At 32.7% G+C, this 19780-nt stretch overlaps 1 protein-coding gene and 1 long non-coding RNA gene across 3 annotated transcripts; both read left to right on the top strand.

The window, feature by feature from the left end:
• The first annotated feature begins 4122 nt into the window (after positions 1-4122).
• Positions 4123-5207, top strand: LOC149570074 (uncharacterized). The gene is made up of 3 exons (XR_016362889.1): positions 4123-4238; positions 4373-4770; positions 4878-5207. It is a non-coding gene; the product is annotated as an uncharacterized LOC149570074 (long non-coding RNA).
• Positions 5087-17226, top strand: NOI (RPM1-interacting protein 4 (RIN4) family protein). 2 transcript variants are annotated; one of them, XR_016362888.1, is made up of 4 exons: positions 10846-13145; positions 13257-13394; positions 16485-16691; positions 16801-17226. XR_016362888.1 is itself a non-coding variant. In XM_089822730.1 (3 exons), exons 1-3 carry the CDS (start codon positions 5202-5204, stop codon positions 16843-16845), a joined length of 258 nt encoding a protein of 85 aa, XP_089678856.1. In that variant the 5' UTR covers positions 5087-5201; the 3' UTR covers positions 16846-17226. The 2 variants fall into 2 exon arrangements, 1 of the variants encoding a protein (XP_089678856.1); XM_089822730.1 differs by lacking the exons at positions 10846-13145; positions 13257-13394 and adding an exon at positions 5087-5207.
• Positions 17227-19780: the final 2554 nt, after the last annotated feature.

Here is a 19780-nt window from a genome sequence, read left to right as displayed (position 1 = left end):
TCTATACTATGAGCATAAACTCTTCCACTTCATCTTAACTCTACACTATCATTAGGAACTTTGACGCTTTGCATCTCTTGTTCATTTCACATCTTTCATCATATTCAATATTGCATACATAATGATACACGTTGTTTCCATCACTAAACCTAAACTTTAGCATTTTTATTTGAATTTGGTTTTCTTTATAGGAATATCCATTTATCTTTTCGTATTGATGTATTTATAAATTTTTTAAGTCATAATGTGTCACAATGGAATAAAACATTCATATCTATTGCATTAAAAAAATTCATATAAAGAAAACTAAAAAATTTGGTTTTCTATTAATTCACAATTTCATTCAATAGTAGTCTTTCAGTTGTTCCAAATTATAAGAATCAATATCGTCTACGAGAAAGGGGTATCTATAAAATGCACTACTAAATTATTCTTTTAAAAATTATGGGTCTATTTTGGTCTAGAAGAAATCATTATGTAAGACATGGAAATATACAATTTTTAGCTTTTTTGGTCTTTACAATGGTCCATGATGGGTCGCGATGAGATCCACTATATTCCATTCACAAAAATATTGGAAGATTAATATTCTTAACAAATTATTCTGCACATTCTTTGAGTGCACCACTCTCATCCTAATGTACAGGCAAAAAAGTATCCCTACATCAAAAACATCTATAATTGAGTTTTTAATGGTTGCATGAAACATAATTAATTCAAGGTTTTTCCTAGGTTCAAAAAAATGACTTCCATTGATGAAGTATCATAAGTTGTGATGGATGAAACATTAATTTATGTAGAATACTAATTGTATAAGGTTTTTATAGTTGTCAAAGATGATTTGATATATTTAGTAACAAGTTAATGAGATTTTGCAATGAGCCACCAAAGAGTACATGAAATGAAGATTATCATTGTCCACCACATCAATTCTAGGTGGTAGACAATGCATTGTTGCTCCTTAAATTATAAATACAAGATCTACAAAATAAATTTTTAAAATAGGTTTTTTAGGAGCTAATCCACAAAACATTCCCAAGTAGATAGGTATTGACACATTTAAAACTAACTTATTGTCTTGTCTTAGGTTGTGTCCAATGTTTAGGAAAGAGATACTTTAACCATACTTTTTTCTTATATTGAACATATAAAATACTACTAAATATTTTGAAACCACAAAATTGAACTCAATACTATCACTTTAATTCCTACTATCACTTTTATATGTTATTGCATTTTATTTTTTGGGTTTCTTCACAACAAATTTTGGTAATGTGATTGCTAGATCTAGCTTACACTATATAAATGTTTTAGTTAGATAGATTAATTCACCACCTATACTTTTCATTATGCATAAAGACTTTCAATTTTTTTAAAAAGTTAATAATTGTTACTTTAATAAATAAACTTACACTAAATTTAAATAGTGCCAACAATTTTTCTAATAAAATTATCTTAAATTGTCCAATTTCAACTTCCAATAATATGGACCACTATTATATATAAATCTTAATTTAATCATAAAATAGAACATAAAGTACATATCTTTCTATATTTATTTTATATAAACTATTGATTAAAATAATTAACTTATTTTTATTGATTTGACCAACTTTCTTAAAGATATTATGAGAGACAAAACTTAGACATTGTTATTATCAATTAGATGGAATGAAGATCCTTATTTATAACTTTAATTTACTCAAACCAACCATAACAATTCTCAAAATAGAATTAAAAATACTATTTAATAATATAATGTAATAAATAATGTAGACAAAGAAAATAATTAATGTAAATAAGGTAAATATTATATAATAATTTCAAATAAATACTAAGTAATTATTATTTATTGAATAATTTTATTTTTATTTTTATTTTAATATATAAGAAACTAATCTTAAAATAAATTAAATATTTATAGATTGACATGAATAGATGTATGAAATATATGTATGTGTTTTCTCATATATATTTTGAAATAAATATTACAAAATAATTCTTAATTAAATAAAATATAATTTAATGAGAAACATCTTTTCTTTAGCCTATCAAATTATGATATCACTATTAGGAAGAAATTTTTAATGTAAGCATATATAAATTTAATCGATACTAATTAATTCATTCATTGTCATGTCTAGTAAATTGATGTGAACTCTTATAAAATATTTTTCCATGAACTTGACTAAAACAATATAGAATTAATTTTTCATAGCAATATTACTACTTTTAGTAAATAATTTTTTTAATAAAAATAAATTTTACAATAATATAACAACTTTTGATTAAATAACATAAATTTAGATTCAATAGTTACATATTTTATAAAATGACTAGGCTTTTTCATCTTTCCCACTATTTCTAAAGGTGGGTTTCAATGTCTATAATGTGTTTGAAGTGGAGATAGTATTGGGATGGGTGACCTCTCAAAGTCTCAGTGCTTTACATTTGTGAGCATCACCTAAAGACAATGAGTGCTACATGTTCCACTTATTCTCATGAGAGATGGGTTCTTGTGAACCCCTACTCATGAAAGATGGCCTTGTGTTTATCGATTGACGAGGTTTAGGGGCTTTACAATGAATGTTCATAAGGTACAACACTTGCTAAGGGTTTTGAAAACAAGGTTGGGAATTCTATAAGCATACTTGAGTTAGAGTAGTAGTTGGGTGAGATGGGTGACCTTTCGAGAACCCATGTAAACATCACTAGATACAATGAGTGCTAAGTGTTCCATTCATTCTAATATAATATAGTATAATATTCTGTTAAATATATTAAAAAAAATCAAAGCCAAGAACATTTTACCTCAATTTTTTAAATATAGACACACTACTCAATATAAAAAATGTTCGTTTATTCATTCATTGTCATAAGAAATAAGTTAACTGAACAGTCATAAAATATAAATCCATCACCTTGACTCAAATTGTTGAATTCTCATGAAATTATAATTAATATAGAAACAAATAATATTTAAAATATCATTACTAATAGACCATCTCTTGAATTACATAATATATTTGAAATCACATGAATTATCTTTTGAATTACATAATGTATATCTAATCACATAGATTGTCTTTTGAATTACATTATGTAATTCAAGTCACCTATGAATTTACAAAAATATTTTTTTCCCTATAAATTCATTTTATTTTAAAACTATATGTTAACCTTGATTTCAAGGCCACAAGTGAATTCATTGGTTTTGAAAACAGTCCACAATAATTTATGAACGGCTACAATTTCAACAATGATATTCACTCACAATCTTACCGTTGTTTTTTACGGTTATTTAAAAAAAAATATAATTAGAAAGCACGTCTTTTAATCCCATATAATTGGCGGACAGATAATATGGAGCTGGAAAGCATGAGAAGGCACAGCTGGAGCCCTGTCAATTGCTGAGAAAGCAGGGCAACGCCAGAACCGAGGAGAATCAACGGGGTGACAAGGGGGCAAAAGCTTCTGTGCAAAAGAAAAAAGAATGATTATTTTCAAGCATCTATCGAAATAATGTTATCCAGATTCATGGTCGGAATCTCAGGGTTAAAAGCATCCACAATAATGGAGTCATACGGTCTCTGATTGTACGAGAATTTTTTGTTCTGTCGTTAAACTTCTGCTTTACAATTTTCAAATGGATCACTAATAATGGAGTTATCCGGTCCCTGATTGTACGAGAACTTTTGTTCTGTTTTAAAATTTATGCTCATGTAACAGTTTTCGAAAGGATCGGTAATAATGGAGTTATTCGGCCTCTGCTTGTGCGAGAATTTTTTGGTTATGTTTCTAAACTCATGTTTAATAATTTTGAAAAGGAACAGTTAAATGGAGTCCTACGGTCTCCGCCTGGACGAGAATTTTTGTTAACTTATGGTTAACAATTTTCATGTTTGATATTTATGCTTACTGAACGGTTGAAATTTCCTAAATTTTCTCAACTGGAATTTCAAGTAGCCGGGTTATTTGACTGAGAAAATTTACGTCTAAAAGTTTCCATCTAGCTGGCATAAATTTGCGGTCAAAAGCGATCGCCGATTTATTGACGGCTAAACAGGCTTAAATTTGCGGACAAAGCTGATCGCCGGATAATATGCGTGATAAATTTGACGGCTAATTTGTTTCATTCAACATTCAAGAATTGCGCACCAAAAGTAAAAGCTGGGTTATTTGACAGAGAAAATTGACGGCTGCAAATTTCCATCAACAGCGGACAAAAACGAGAACTGGTGGTTAAAAATTTCTATACACAGGCTTAAATTTGGGGACAAAATTTCCATTAATAGGAGGATAAAACCGAAAATTGAAGGCTAAAAACTTCCACTAACATACTTAAATTTGTGGACATAATTTTCATTGACAGGCGGAGAAAACGAAAATTGCTTTCTAAATACTTCCATTAAGTGGCTTAAATTTGCGGACAAAAGCGACCGCAGGGTTAACTGCCTCAGAGAATTGACGGCTAAAGTTTCCCATTGAAAGGCTTATATTTACAGACAGAAGCGATTGCCGGATATTTGACTGGGAAAATTGACGGCTAAATTTTTCCATTGACGGGCTTAAATTTGCGACCGCCGGGTTATTTGACTGAGAAGATTGACGACGGCGTCGTAAATTTGACGAGACATTATTGATTCGCGTTGCCCGGGTAAAGAGGTGACCAACAAAGGCGGCAAAGACAATGATGACATATTCTCTGCCACTGCCACAGCCTAGCTGTCTGCCGTCAGCCAGGCTTGACAGCAGGGCAACTTGTGCCGGGTATTCGAACCCCAGACCTTTGGCTTAGGGCTTTTAGTATTTTAACTATGGGATACCGCGGCACGTATATAACCTAAATTGCTAAAAAAATAGGATTTTTATTTTAGGAATATCTTTCGAGGTGGGATGAATATGAGCTGGACACGGCACTCCGTTCTCGGTCACATGAGGGGCTACATGTCAGCGGGTGGTCCCATGGAGGCGTATTCTTCCAAGTTGAGCTCTTGCCATTTGCTCCGTCCCACGTGTTGAATTGTGATTGGCCCCGCGTCGTATCAATCACTCATAATAAAGCCATGGCCAAGGAGGAATAGTCACAGAATATTTTTTTGGCAGTTGGAAGTCTGGGGTGTAGGAGGCACAGGTCGGATAATCGAGTCTCGGGAGCTACTTATCTTTTTCTCCGTCTTGAAACCCTCGGGCTTACATTCATGTCGGTATGTATTATCGCATTTATGTTTGTCTTCTGTAATTTTTTTTATTGTCTTTGATGAAATTTAGCGGCCCTTTGTTGAATCATTGTATCCTGGCTAGGTGGTTGTATGATTGTTAATTTCGGGGTTCGGATCTCTGCGGTTTGTTTCTTTCTGTAGGAATGCAATATCTTTATTATTTCGAATTCGTTTGATCTGGTGGGGAAATGTTGAAATCCCCGTTGGCTTTTCTGAAAATAATTTATGCTAAACTATAGAAAGAGGGATAAATTTGGGGTTAGTTTCTCTCTGTATACGATCGAATTCTACAAACGGGGAAATTTTGGGTTTGCACAGATGTTTAGTGGATTTGGTGAAAGGTTGTAAATAATAATGTGCGGGAGAAAGTTCCGAAGAATTACATGTTAAAACAGCTAGCAAATCCTCACGTTGGGTGCGTGTTACCTGAAAGAATGCTAATTTTCACATGTAAGATATATTTTTTGTGAGATAATTAGTTCTTTACAGCGTTATTTACCTCTGATTTGAGTTTCAGATCTTGATAATTCATCTTAGACTATGTGATCAAAGAAAAGCAACAAATAAAAAACTTAATCCTTTTATAGGTTAGGTCTGCGTTTATAATAATTTCATTATTTATTACCTTTGTAATAATTTTTGGCACCTTTTCTCTCTGAAGTTGCGGAGTTCTAATTTGAACATACTGTTAGACATATTTTTTTTGAATTTTTTTGAATAAATTAGGGACTGTGCCCCTATATTTTTCTTAAATTTTAGTTCCTGCTCATCGTATGCATAATATGTAGATCAGAATAAGGGTTTTCACGAGTGTAATTTTGTAGATAAAATTGAGCCTTTTTTTGGGGTGTCTGGAGAGGCATAGCAGACAGAATTTTTCTCAGAAAAAGACAGAAAAAAATCAGAAAAAGACTGCACTGAGATACATGTTGAAGGCATCCAAAGTAATATCTTCTCCCAATGACACCATATCAATTTTATCGTTTCAGAATGGTATAGGGGGGCTCTGTGTCGCTGGAAATATGTCTCCCAACCTCTCTTGTGCTTATACAGGAATATTTTAGAGGAGTTTTGTAGATGTGCTTGTATAGGAATATTTTGGAGGATTTCTGTAGATGTCCTCGGCATGTCTCCACATTTTCTAGGCACATCAGTGTTTGCTTTCTCTTTCAGTGTATTTACCTTTCAAGAGTATTTTGAATGGAAGACCAAATGTTGGAGAATATGAGTATGACTTGCTATTCTGGTAAAAACTTACTGGAAATGCTATTTGATTTAATTTGATTGAGCAGAGCTATCTATTTCCATCTTGATATTTCACTGGTGATGTCAATGACAATCATTGTGGTTTATATCCAAATTTGTGCAACTAAATTTCCTTTCGATTGTTTTGATTGTTTGAATATGACCTTGAGCTCCTCTAGTGGTTCACTGTACAGGTTTTTCACTAGATCCAGAATTCAAGTTTCCTCTGTCTGGGTCAGGGAAAATTCTTCTTGTGTGACTTGTTTTTAATTGGAAATGAACTAATTTTGTTTTCTGACAACTTTCATTTGATAGAGTTTTAGCTAATGCGTATGCTCATGATGAATTTTGAATCTCTTCAGGGGCACAGCTTTTAAATTTTTCCAGAAGCCAGGGATACAAGAAACTTATAAAATGAATAAATCGGTACTAACTAAAGTTAGTAAACGGATTGACTTTTAGTGTTAATTGTATGCACATTCAGAGGGGCAGACACCTTTATGCTAGAGATACCCCTGTTTTGTAAAATGTCATATCACTCCCTGCATGCCTACCAATAACTGTCAAGCTGATTGTATGAGGGACGTAGAATTTTGAATCATCAAAGGTACATTTGTACATACATAGGAGTTACATGTGTACATCTTTTCACACATGTAGACAGGGATACTCCTGAATAATGGTTTTGAGATGGCCTCTAAGAACCTATACACCGATTCTGGTAACAATGGTTATAGATTGGAGTTTAATGTATCAGAGGGACATAATGATTTGGAATGCATTTTGCCTTATTAAGCATGGCAAATTATTTTATGTACATTTTATAGTACTGTCAATAACATGAAACTCACCAACAGAAACTATATTTATGAACTAAAAGTTAATATGGACCAGACATTGTTTAGTGAATCTTTGTGGTGCTTAAAATCAGAGATATTGTGGAATGTAAGAAAAGATTGAAAGAAAAATGTAAGGATTTTATCATCCCATATTTTATAGAAGGTAATTTGGATATTTTAGAAAATTATTTGGTAACTTTTGAAATTTTAATTTATGAAGTTTGATCAGAAAATCAAAACACTCTTTAGGCCATGGAAATTTTAAATAATGTTTAAAGTATATCACTGTCCCATTTTATTGATACATTTAGTTATGATTCATGGAGCCTGTTTAAATAAAAAAACAGTATGGGTCAATCAAAGTTGCATGGATACAGACACAGATACGGTATTGGGTATGGATACAGCCATTTTTTAAGATCCCCAATATGGATACAGCTGGACACGACATTAATAAATAACACATATACATATATTTAACATAGTGTTATAAGTTATTGTAGGAGATTTTCATTACCTCAAAAGTAATATTGACACATAAATATTTGTAAGTTAGTTTAACGCTTTACAATATATAAACATAGTAGAGTTGCATGATAACCCCAAAATGAGTTGCTGAAATAGAAAAACATTTTATTTGTGTTTTTCGTTCGGTGGAGATTTTGTTTATACTATTTAAAAAAAAAATTGCTTTAATATAGTTTTTTTTACATTAAAGGGAAGATCTATATAAAATCATAAAAAAAAACAAATCCCATAGTATTTGGTATGGTTCAAAAATCAAGTTTATTAAGCAGACATGGGTACAATATTTGACGTGTATCCGGGAAGTATTGGATACGTTTCCAATTTGGATACGGGGATATGTCCAAGGAGGGACAGAGGAGTTTTCGGCAACTCTGGGGTTGATTATGTGCAGTAAATTATCTAAGAAAATTAACCAAGGTACAGAACCAGCCTTTGTATTGAGGCATTGGAAAATAGAGCTGTAAAATATTGCAAACTCCTTTCTTATCTTATGTAAGATTAGAACCTCGTTTCCCAAGCTCCTTTTTCTCTGCTACCTAGTATCCTGCATGTGTGTGTCCTTCCAATTATCAAATGATAGATTTAGTCTTTTTTTAAGGAAAAGAGTAGGGAGCCAGGCTAATGAATAATTATCCATCTCTTAGAATGCTGTAGGTTGCATTTTTTTTTGATTGGCAAGAGTCCGAAGCCAAGGTTAATTATTATTATTTGTTGTGATAAATTAGTTCAATTATTAGTTAATCTCGAGTAGATTTGAACTCAAGACCTCCCAATTAAGAGGCTCACAATTTACCATTGTGTTGTAGGCTTTTGACTATCTGTAGGTTGCATTATTAGTTCGTATTTAGGCATCTTAATTTTTTTTGGTTTAAATTTACTGTTGTAATTTATTGATACAGCAAATTTGCTAGCATTGTGTTTTTGTATGTGGATTCCAATTGAGAACATTTCTGTCTTTTTTGACCATTTCAGTCTAATACATGTTATTTCTGCAGTAATGTCTTTAGAACTTGCTCTGTCTGTATACCCACTTCATGTTCTCTGCTGCCCAATCTTTTGTTTGTAAATTCTCTCTTCAATTTGTCATTGCCTGGTCTTTTAGACATTATGTAGTACGTATAAATTTGGGTTTTTTGTTATCACTCAACAATTGAATATTTATCCAAGATCAGACTATTTCTCGTTAAACAAAAATTCAGTTGCACTTGTGTAAATTTTCATGTGTATATTTTGGATGAGTATTGTGAATGTTTGTGAGTTACTTTGACTTTGTTCTGTAGGTAATCTCATTATGTGATGGGGTGGAAATAGTCATCGGCTGCTTTCTTTAGTGTTAAATTTATCATTTGTTTTTAACTGCTTAATCCATCATTTAATTAATGAATATAATTGGTGTTGGATAAATTTGCACTTGTTTACCTGTGCAGTTTGTGGGTGTAAATAATTGCTTATACATTGCATTCAGTCTTTTCTGACATTGTAATGTGGTCAAACTGGAAGAAAGTATATGCTATTCTCAGTGGTGAGTATTGGGGGACTCTGTTCGCCATTACTTGTTTCCTTTCCAAAAGTTTTATTTGATATTTATTTATCTAATTCATATTTCAAGAGTTAAATCTTTCTTCATTTGCAGTAGTTCACCAGGTGCCTGTAGTATTTGAACTCTTGGCTTGTAATGTACCTTTGGCCTGTCTGGTCTGTCTCTGTTATTAGTCTGTCTGGTGTTGCTTAGGCGCACCTGGGATCCTACTTAGCTCCTCCTGTAACCTTCCCAATTTCAACTAGGACAAATCTCTGTGACCGTCCTACCTGGACTTGTTCCTTATGCTTCATATCTGTCTCAGTCCATAGAGAATCTGGACTACATGCTTTATGTTTGTCTTGGTCTATATAGTTCCTGGTTGAGCTCCTGGGTCTATCTGATCCTGCATCGTGAAACGTGTGTTTGTGTGGGGTTTTTTCTGTTTTTTTTGTCCAAGTACATGGTTGGTTCGCTATGTGCCGCACCAGCTTTCCGAAAAAAAGTCAGTTGTTGAAAATGTAATTGCATATGAAGCTTTTGATAACATTGCTGTTAAAGACTGCAATATAAGATTTTATATTGATGTCTGAAATTCCTATTGCCTGGAAGTGTATTGATTGAAGACTAATGTTATTCTTTAGACGTACTTGTTTTTGTAATGTAGATGTGACATACTATTTTTATGTAATGCAGACATGAATTACTTATGACATTGTTTCACTGTGATCCATTATTACTTAGCTTTCAATTCGATCCATTAGTATTACACGATAAATGGGGGTAATTGAGCAAGAAAAGAAAATTTCAATAACTTTGCCAAATTTAGGTTCCATGACAGAAAATATGTATCGTATGCATGTGAAAATCACTACAATGGAAGACAAATGAAAGGAATAACTAACTTGTGGAATGCCATATAAAGGAGATAAATAATAAGGTTCGATACAGTTACAATTTAGAAATGTAAAACATGCAGAATTCATATGGGTGATTCTTGTTTGCTTAATGGGTAGTAAAATAAGCATCTGTAATACAGAAAGAGCAATTCTATTGCTTCATTGATCTATTTGAAAAAGCCATGAGGTATTGTAGTTGATAACTGTTCAATTTGTGCCAGAAAATTATTTGTTTATCGCCCACTGTTGATATGATATGCGATCATTTTATGTTTTTAAGAGCTTTTTCTCATTTTTTTGAGGGCATACCGTAGTTCTCCTCTAAGTCACAAGATTCGTCAAATTTCATCCATGAAGTTCGAATTTCAGCAAATTTTTAACCTTTCCGAACATCATCTGAATTTTATGATATTTAATATAATACTGTTATTTATAGTAATATTATTATATTTTGATATAATATTGAGTTATGTAGTTCAATTATTTAACAATGTCAAACTGTTTTGACAATTTTGTGGAGGATATATTACTTATATTAAAAATAAATAAATTTATATAAGTTAAATTTAATGTCGAATTTTATCCGAATTTTTACCTTTGCCGAATTTCATCTGAATTTTATGATTCACGAATTTGAATTCAAACTTTATGACTTAGGTTGATAATAATGTGATGTTTGCTAATGCCACATCCTTGTAACATTGGTTGAAATAGAACTTCAGATTCTCTATATACATAAGTACACTATCCATATTGAAGCATTGCAAACAATAAGAAATGTTTGTTGAAACTAATTTTCTTGGTTTTATATTTTTGAAGCATTCACAACACTTTTTGGATTTCCCTCCTAAATTTATCTACAAAATTTAATAATTAATACTTTTATTTAAATGTGCTATTTAGCCTATTAATGATGGCTGCTAAAAAATAAGGAGCAAAATTTAATAATCATGGGGCCACCAGCACTGCAAATTGCTGGTAAAAAAATTGTGCAGTGGCTGCTAGCCAAAATAAGCTAAGCAGCCACATGGGGGACCTCCCCTTAGAGAAGAAAATGCTAGTCTTATATCCAGAAAACAAGCAGCAAACCTCGCCAAGAAAAAGATTATTATACAGGAGAGTGACATTCTAAGAGTGTAGTACCATTGACTAAGCTTTTACTAAATATTCACGGTGACATTAAAAAAAAAAATTGAGACAAATTGATCATTCCTGATGCTGTTGATCCTCTATTATTATTGAGTCATGAGTGGTGACTATATTCTATCATCTCCATTGCTTTAAGGGAAACAGCTTCTCATACATTTGGGGTTCGAAACATCATCAATAGGTTCAGGTTTAGAAGGAAGATCGAAACTCTGATGGGAAAATTGAACTTGGCTGAGTTCTATCAGCTAAATCTGAGAGTCCAGTAGAACAATTGTCAAGCTTACATTAAATATTAATGGTCGCAATTTTGTTTTTATTTGAGGTAAATTGATTATTCCTGATGTAGTTGATCCTCTATTATTATTAATTCATGAGTACTGACAATATTCTATTGCCTCCAGTGCTTTGTGGGAAACAGCTTCTCATACAGTAAAGGTTTGAAATTTTGTCCATTTGATCAGATTTAGAAGGAAAATTGAAACTCTGTTTTGGGAAAATTGAACTTGGCTGAGTTCTATAAGCTAATTCAGAGAGTCCAGTAGTACCATTGACAAGCTTTCATTAAATATTCATGGTGACATTTTAAAAAAAATTGAGACAACTTGATCATTCCTGATGCAGTTGATCCTCTAGCACTATTGAGTAATGAGTGGTGAGAGTATTCTGTCATCTCTATTGCTTTGTGGGAAACAGCTTCTCATACATTTGGGATTTGAAACATTATCTACTGGGCCAGATTTAGAAGGAAGGTCGAAACTCTGTTGGGAAAATTGAACTTGGCTGAGTTCTATTAGCTAATTCTAAGAGTCCAGTATTACAATTGTCAAACTTTCTTTAAATATCCATGGTCGCAAAGTTTTTTTATTTGAGATAAATTGATTATTCCTGATGTAGTTGATCCTCTATTATTTTTGACTCATGAGTAGTGAAAATATTCTATTGTCTCCAGTGCTTTGTGGGAAATAGCTTCTCATACAGTAAGGATTTGGAACAATTTCTATTGGATGAGATTTAGAAGGAAAGTTGAAACTTTGTTTTGGGAAAATTGAATTTGGCTTAGTTCTATTAGCTAATTCAGGGAGTCCAGAAGTACCATTGACAAACTTTCATTAAATATTTATGGTGGCATTTTTTTCATTTGAGGTAAATTGATTTCCTGATGTAGTTGATGCTCTATTATTAATGAGTCACGAGTAGTGATAATATTCTATAGTCTCCAGCACTTTGTGGGAAACAGCTTCTACTGTAAGAATTTGAAACAATTTCTATTGGATAAGGTTTAGAAGGAAACTTAAAACTCTGTTTTGGGGAAATTGAATTTGTCCAATCGCAATGAGCTAGTTCTAAGAATCCAGCTGTACCATTGACAAGCTTTCATTAAAATTTTAGTGGTACTGGTGATATTTTCTTTATTTGAGGTAAATTGATTATTCCTCATGTAGTTGATTCTCTATTATTATTGAGTCGTGAGTAGTGACAATATTCTATTGTCTCCAATGCTTTGTGGGAAACAGCTTCTCATACGGTAAGGATTTGAAACATGATCTATTGGAACAGATTTAGAAGGAAAGTTGAAACTCTGTTTTGAGAAAATTGAACTTGGCTGAGTTCTATTAAGCTACATGGTATCAGAAAATGTAAAGTTTCATTAATGAGCATGGAAGTTCAGTATTCCTATTTAAGGAGTTTTAAGCTGAAGGTTCAATCAGGACATGGCTGTTGGCGTGACCAAATACATACTTGGGTGAATTTTTCTTTTTTTTTCATAACAATTCTTACCCATTTTCTTTTTACATTTCAACACAATGTACCAAATTTTTAAGGGTTTGTCTGATCAAGATATAGTCTGATCCAGGGTTTTCTATGCATTACTGGGGTTTCCAGGTTCCATGATAAATTTTGCCAGATCTTACCATCATCTGAATCAAGGAATATGGCAATCCCGATCCCAGGATGTGAATATGTCTGAACCCAGGACAAACTCAAGCAAAAGGTAATCAATAAATTCCAAGAAATATGTGGAATTATCTTTTGGAGTTATGGATGGATTTTGCTTACTTTGTTTATGGGGGAAAGTTCTATTCTGATATTTCTCAGCATGCTGTTTGTATGCCAAAAGGGTTTGTCATCAATTCAACCCAAGTGTTGCTAATCTTCATGGTTTTGTCATTTTGCGTGCTCTCATATTTGCCTTATGTGTTAAACTGTTTCTCCATTATTAACATCTAGTCTTTAAAACTCGGTACCAAAGGAAAATCTTTCCATGGATTGGTAACTTTTTTATGATGACCATGTCTTCCAAGTTCCAACTATCATTGTCAATGTTGCAGATAATCCTTTATCCAGTTAGATAAGTTTGGTAAGGTCCAAGGGAATATTTGCTTGGTCTGGCATGATTGATGAAATTATATATTTCTCAATACTTATCAACATTTCAGGAATACGTAAAATTATGGTTCTATTCTTATTTCCTAAGTTACCAGATTCTCTCCAGCAACCCTCAAAGTTTGGTTCAATTCTGTACAAAGTCTAGTCCTTGTCAAATTCTCCCTGAATTTGCCTACAGAGCCACAGATTCACTGCAAATTCTGTCAGAGGAATCTGGGCAGAATTTGGAGCAAATTTTGAAGAATTTTCTGCCCAGCAGCTGAACCCGAGCTGAATTTGGTCTGAAGCAATTTTTTAAAATCTTATAAAAGTGTTTTTTGCCTCATTTGGTCTATTCGATCCTCCCAACCCTAAAAGTGACGAGTAAAAAGGTCAAAAAAGATGGTTTATATGTCATTTATGCATTTGTGAGTGAAAATGAAAACTTGCTTATAGAGGAAAGCCAAATTGACAATTGGTGAAGTCCAAATTGACAATTATAGAGGATTTCCTTAAAAAAACAATGATATATTTTTTGAATCCAGGGCTTTTCAACTTTTGATCTAGCTTGTTTAGAAATCCTCTAACCAATATAAAAAGAAATCAGATAACTGCACTTATCTATTGATGATTCCTTTCATGCTCAAACTGTCCCTTCATATGGAAATATGTCCCATGCATGCGACCAAGCAATTGCATGATGTTGTATGTATGGCTAAATGATGCAATTAATATCCTACTGAAATGAAACATAGATATGGTGGTGTATTTTGCTATGTTGCTTTACTATTAGTAGAGTGGTGTATGGACTTATTGGTTGTTGCATATACACACACACACACACACACACACATATATATTTAAAAAAAATGTTTTTGTACAGACGAACCCAAAACGAATCCGAACCCAATCCAAAAAATATTTGGACAAATTTTGAACTTGAATCTCGAACCCTCATCCGTACCAGAATCTGAACTGGCAACTTAGGTTATTTCCATATAATTTGGTAAAATCAAAAGCTGCTTCCTGTTGTTAACTTGTCACGGGCTTTTAAATATGCTTGTGTAATATTGCCTTCTTTGCTTATCTAAATTATCTTTAAAGGACTTGCTATTTCTGATCAGATTTGACTGTTTCATCCTTCACAATTGTGTACCTTGAAAGGGGTGGGGTCTTATTGAATAAATTTCTTTACTTATTGGGAAATATTAGGTACCAAGTAAGACTAGGTTGGAAAAAGTGATTGCTGAAGAACTTTGAAGATTATTCAAAAGAAAACATCTGATGTAGAAAAGTGCAAGAAATATACATACATTAAAAATCCATTGATTGGATCGTATTAGTAATTAGAGGGATGACTTGACCAATAAGATGTCTCATTTTCTTAATGCTCTTGCAAACAAAATGATCTTCAAGTGATTGCAAAAGTAATGATTCTTTCTGAATTCACTTCTTAACAGGGTTTTATTCTAGGCTCATTTTTTGTAAAATAGTTGTTGGTTAAATCTTTAAAACTTGATATTTGATCTTGGGTTATTATCTTTGTTTAACACAGTCTATGGATATGTTGATTAGGATGTTGGTTTTAGATACCCTGCAAATAAGCCTATAATAAGTATGATGGATCCAATAATTGGATTAAATTGAAGTTATCTTTTCATTTATGAATTTGTTCACAAGAAATGGTTAATTCTGTATAGAACTTCCATTAATGGCTTCTTCACAAATAGTTGATATTTTCTTGTGTATGGAAACCTCTTCAAGTGGCCTTTGAAATCTCTGCAATTTCCTGCTTGGCATCTTCTTTAACAGCTTTCTTTGAGTTTATTGCTTTGATCATAATTAGACAAGTAGCCATCTTACAATACTGCTGGGCAATGATATTGGAAGTAGGGAAAATCCCGGACACAAAGGGTTGTAGTTGTCATAGGTTTTTACTGCTATTGTTTCACTATTTCCTAAAAAACTAATTAACTTTTGGAGTTGTCCTGGACAACAATTTTTGGAAAATGTTATCAAACTATACATTCCGTTCCTCTCTGTATAGAGGCTGTTGGAGTTGGACTGTTATATGATGGCATTTTGAGACCGTTGGAAATAAAACTAAGATTTTTTTAAAATTCACATATAGCCTTGAACGAAAGATTGGCTCGATTTGTGAATAATTCCATGTAAATTTTAGCTTTTCTTTACATTATGCAAAGCCATCCGTTAGAGTTTATAAGCATTATTGTATAGATTAGGCTTGGTTATTGAAGTTTTGTGCATGCCATGTATAATAGACACCTTACTTCACACGAAAGATTGCATTTGGAGGCAGGCATTCATTGCTAGTCATGACAAGAGCCCGATCACAAGAAACAACCATATATAGAATACAAAATTTTACTGTAGTCTTGCTGCTTTTTTATGTGTTAAAGTGCAGTAAGAGCTAAAGCCCTTCTCATGAAATGCACTTGCACTGTGAATGAATACAACATGTTTCTATATAGGTCGTCTAGATGCTTCGATATATTGATGTTGCTCATCCTGATGATATACAATTGAAGTTAGGTTGATATTCATGTCTAATTCTTATGCTTTGTTTCTCATGTTTCAGATTGATTGGTTGTAAATTGTGTAGTGTATTTATCTTAGGTTTAAGTTCAAAGTGTGGTTCTAAAATAAATATTGTATAAAAATCAATCATTCATTGCCTGACACATTGTTTACACAGCAAGACAAGGGTCGTCCGCTGCCAAAATTTGGTGAGTGGGATGTGAATGACCCAGCTTCAGCAGAAGGATTTACAGTAATATTTAATAAAGCAAGAGATGAAAAAAAAACAGGTGGTAACACTAGGATCCCGGGTGTTCCTGCAGATTCTCCCGCTAAAGATGATGATGGTTATAAACACCATGGAGATCAGAATAAGCCAGCTGCTGTAGGTTCCAAAGCTTTGAATGCTGCGTTTATTTTTGAATTGATCATTTTCTTAAGAACATGCCTACAAGCCCTGCTAACTGTTTAATAACTGATGTTTTCTGGTGCAGAGAAAGTGGCTTTGCTGCATGCAGCCCAGTGCTGTGGAGTCCTAACAACGTTATTTAGATTTTATAGCTTCTTGAGTCTTTATTACTTTTGAAGAAATCATGTAGTTCATTGTACTGGGAGCTCGGCTGTATCATAGAAGCCTGAGTTGCAGGAAGTACTAGACTGAAGATCCAGCTGTTTTATGTTAAAATATGACAAAAAAGAGAGGAAGGGGTGGTATACATGGGTGTTATGTTTTTGTTCATTGCAGCTCCTGTTTGTATATGATTTAGTCTTCAATGTACTGGTTTGGCTCATTTGTACACCAGAGAGCGAAACAGAAGGTTTATTTATGTTTATTTAGCTTTGAGGCTCATTTGTGTGATATAGTTCCCGATTCTGATTCATAATATTTTTTCTATGAAGAACATTACCATCCATTTTTTAAAGAATTATTCTAAATTGCATATTATGAAGTGAAAAATAAGTGCTGCGAACACAATTTCTTTTTTGCTTTGGTCATGAGAATTTTCTGTTGTGTTATAAAATGGAATATGTTTTATGAACTATAACAGTAACTACAACGCCATTACAAAATCATCTTGTAATAGTTATAGGATGTTTGTTCCTTATTTGTCAAAGAAAATACAAATAGTTTAATAGCATTGCATGCAAAGACTACCTTGATTATTTATTTTGTCTGAAATAGTATTGCCTGTCCTTTTTCTAAAATGGTAAGTTTTGAACACTTCAAAACCAGTTGAGGAGGAGGTAGTGATTTCTTAGTGGAATTAGAAATAGGTGTAAGCAAAGCATCATTGAAAGTGTTTCAAGCATATTGCATACAAATGAAGAGCTGGAAGAACCTAGGTTTATCTAACTGCTCTTGATGTAGATGTAAACGTTGAAGCCCTGTGCAACGCAGTGACACGCAATGCTTGTTTGATCACCACGATTTTATTCAACTAAAAATGATTTAAGGCTGAGGTAAAGCATATTAGTTATATCTTCTTACAGATAAACGCTGAATTATGTTAGAGATAAATGCAGAATCTTCTTATAGATAAACTCATTTTGCTTTTCAGTAACTACTGCAGGCCACCAAAGGAAAGCTAGTTTTCACCAAAAACGAATCCCCGTGAACGATATAATTGTCTGGAAGCCATTTTTCTTTCTGCCACTAGACACAAGAAGAGGTAAGTAATGTTAACAATTTGGACAAGGCGCTTCTGAGAAGGTTGTAATTAAGAAAAGTAACTTTTTAATGAACCAAATGTATAAAACTAGGAAAAATATGAAATTATCAGCCGATGTACCCAAAGACTAGCATGTGCTACTAGAAAGATGAAAAAATGAGAGAGAAACTAACTGGCACATCTTAGTGAGTTTTCAGACGAGTAGGCATGGCGACAATTTTTCTGCACGGAATCATGCAATACAAGAATGTCCTCTTATGCAGCAGCAAAGCTGCCATGGGCTATGGTCTTTTTTTTTTTAAAGGTCTCCCTTATAGACTAAGAAATAAATGAAATGATGACTTCTAATGATGTCCACAAGATCAGGCAGTTTATGGGACCCAAATTTGAGAGCAATGCAATGGAAGTTTTAAAGAACCACAACAAAAGCTCAGAAGCAAGCAGAGTGGCCACTAATCTCCACTGATCAAGTTGGTTTATGCTGTTAATTTTGACCAGTAATCTACTATCTTTTTAATTTCTTCCTTCAATAATCCCCAATGGCCTCCGGAGAACACGGCAATTGCAAATTAAGTATTACAATCTTTTGGTTGCCAACATCAGAACCTTTAGAAAACAATGAAACACAATAAATTTAAAACTATGGTTAACGTAATAGAAAGTGAAGGCTCTAGGACATGTTTGATCCTGAAGTTATAATTTGATGATTGTTGGTATGGAATGGGTTGTCTTAAACTAACCACATGATGCACTTGCCCTTTTTGTTATTTCAAAGTTAATTAGAAGAAATTAAAAAAGAGAAATAAGAAGAGTTACAGATATCGATTTGAGAGCAACATTAATCACTAAAGAAACAACTGAACTGCCTATAAAAACTAAGTTCTAGTGAGTAAAAGGAGTATACAACAGCTGAACATAGTCTATGCTTGAAATTAAAAGGCTTTTGTAGATGTCTGTAAGATCTAACATCCCTTTTATTCAATAGTAAAACTGGTATTGATATTTTTAAAAGCATGTTCTAGAGAAGCCGCTTTTTTAAGCTGAGAACCAAAAGAAACAAAAATAGAAAATAGATTACATTTTTTTCCCAAATGTTTATCATTCTACTAATTAATTACAATTTTATATGCTGCAGAATATGCTCTTATCAAATGTGAGTTTGGGCTAAAATTTGACTCCTTTTTTGTTTTGTTTCCAATAGTGATATTTGGACTTTTTAAAGAACTTAAATTCAATAGATAAATAATAGTAATTTAAAAAAAGCATGTTAGGGAGAAATTTTCCAAATAAAAACTTCGTTCTATTATTCTAGAGGGTATGGAATTCTTTGTATGGAATTCTTTTTTGTTGCATAGGATGCACGTGGTAGTAGTAAAATATGATTTTAGTGTTATTGTTTTAAAGTAATATATGTTATTGATACTAACATCAACCTAGCAAGGGGTTGACCTTATAAATTGACGACCATAGAATTTGTTAAGGAATCAACACAATTAGTGAACTAGTTGTTGAAAAAAGGCCACATTGGCACATATTATACAAATATTGTTAGTTAAAAAAAACTAGAAGTACACATGGCCAAGTACAACACAGAGCAAAAAGCTTTGATCATTATCATTGCAAGAAGAGAAGCAATTGTCAACACATTACTAGTTGTGCATAGCATGGAACACAAAGTATAATAAGGAAGCAGGAAGCCCCCACAACTTCCTTTTGTAAAATGTTGTGCTAGAGAAGACCTTCCACATGCAGAGAATCCTCCATAATAATTCACCTCCTACTTACAAAACCCGTTTTGACCTCA

This window comes from Cupressus sempervirens, chromosome 3 (assembly GCF_028749045.1).
Source record: "Cupressus sempervirens isolate cs-2001-9-10 chromosome 3, ASM2874904v1, whole genome shotgun sequence".
In the NCBI taxonomy this organism is placed as follows: Eukaryota; Viridiplantae; Streptophyta; class Pinopsida; order Cupressales; family Cupressaceae; genus Cupressus; species Cupressus sempervirens.
The sequence above is the reverse complement of the archived record's forward strand: the minus strand, read 5'-3'. Positions and strand labels throughout refer to the sequence as shown.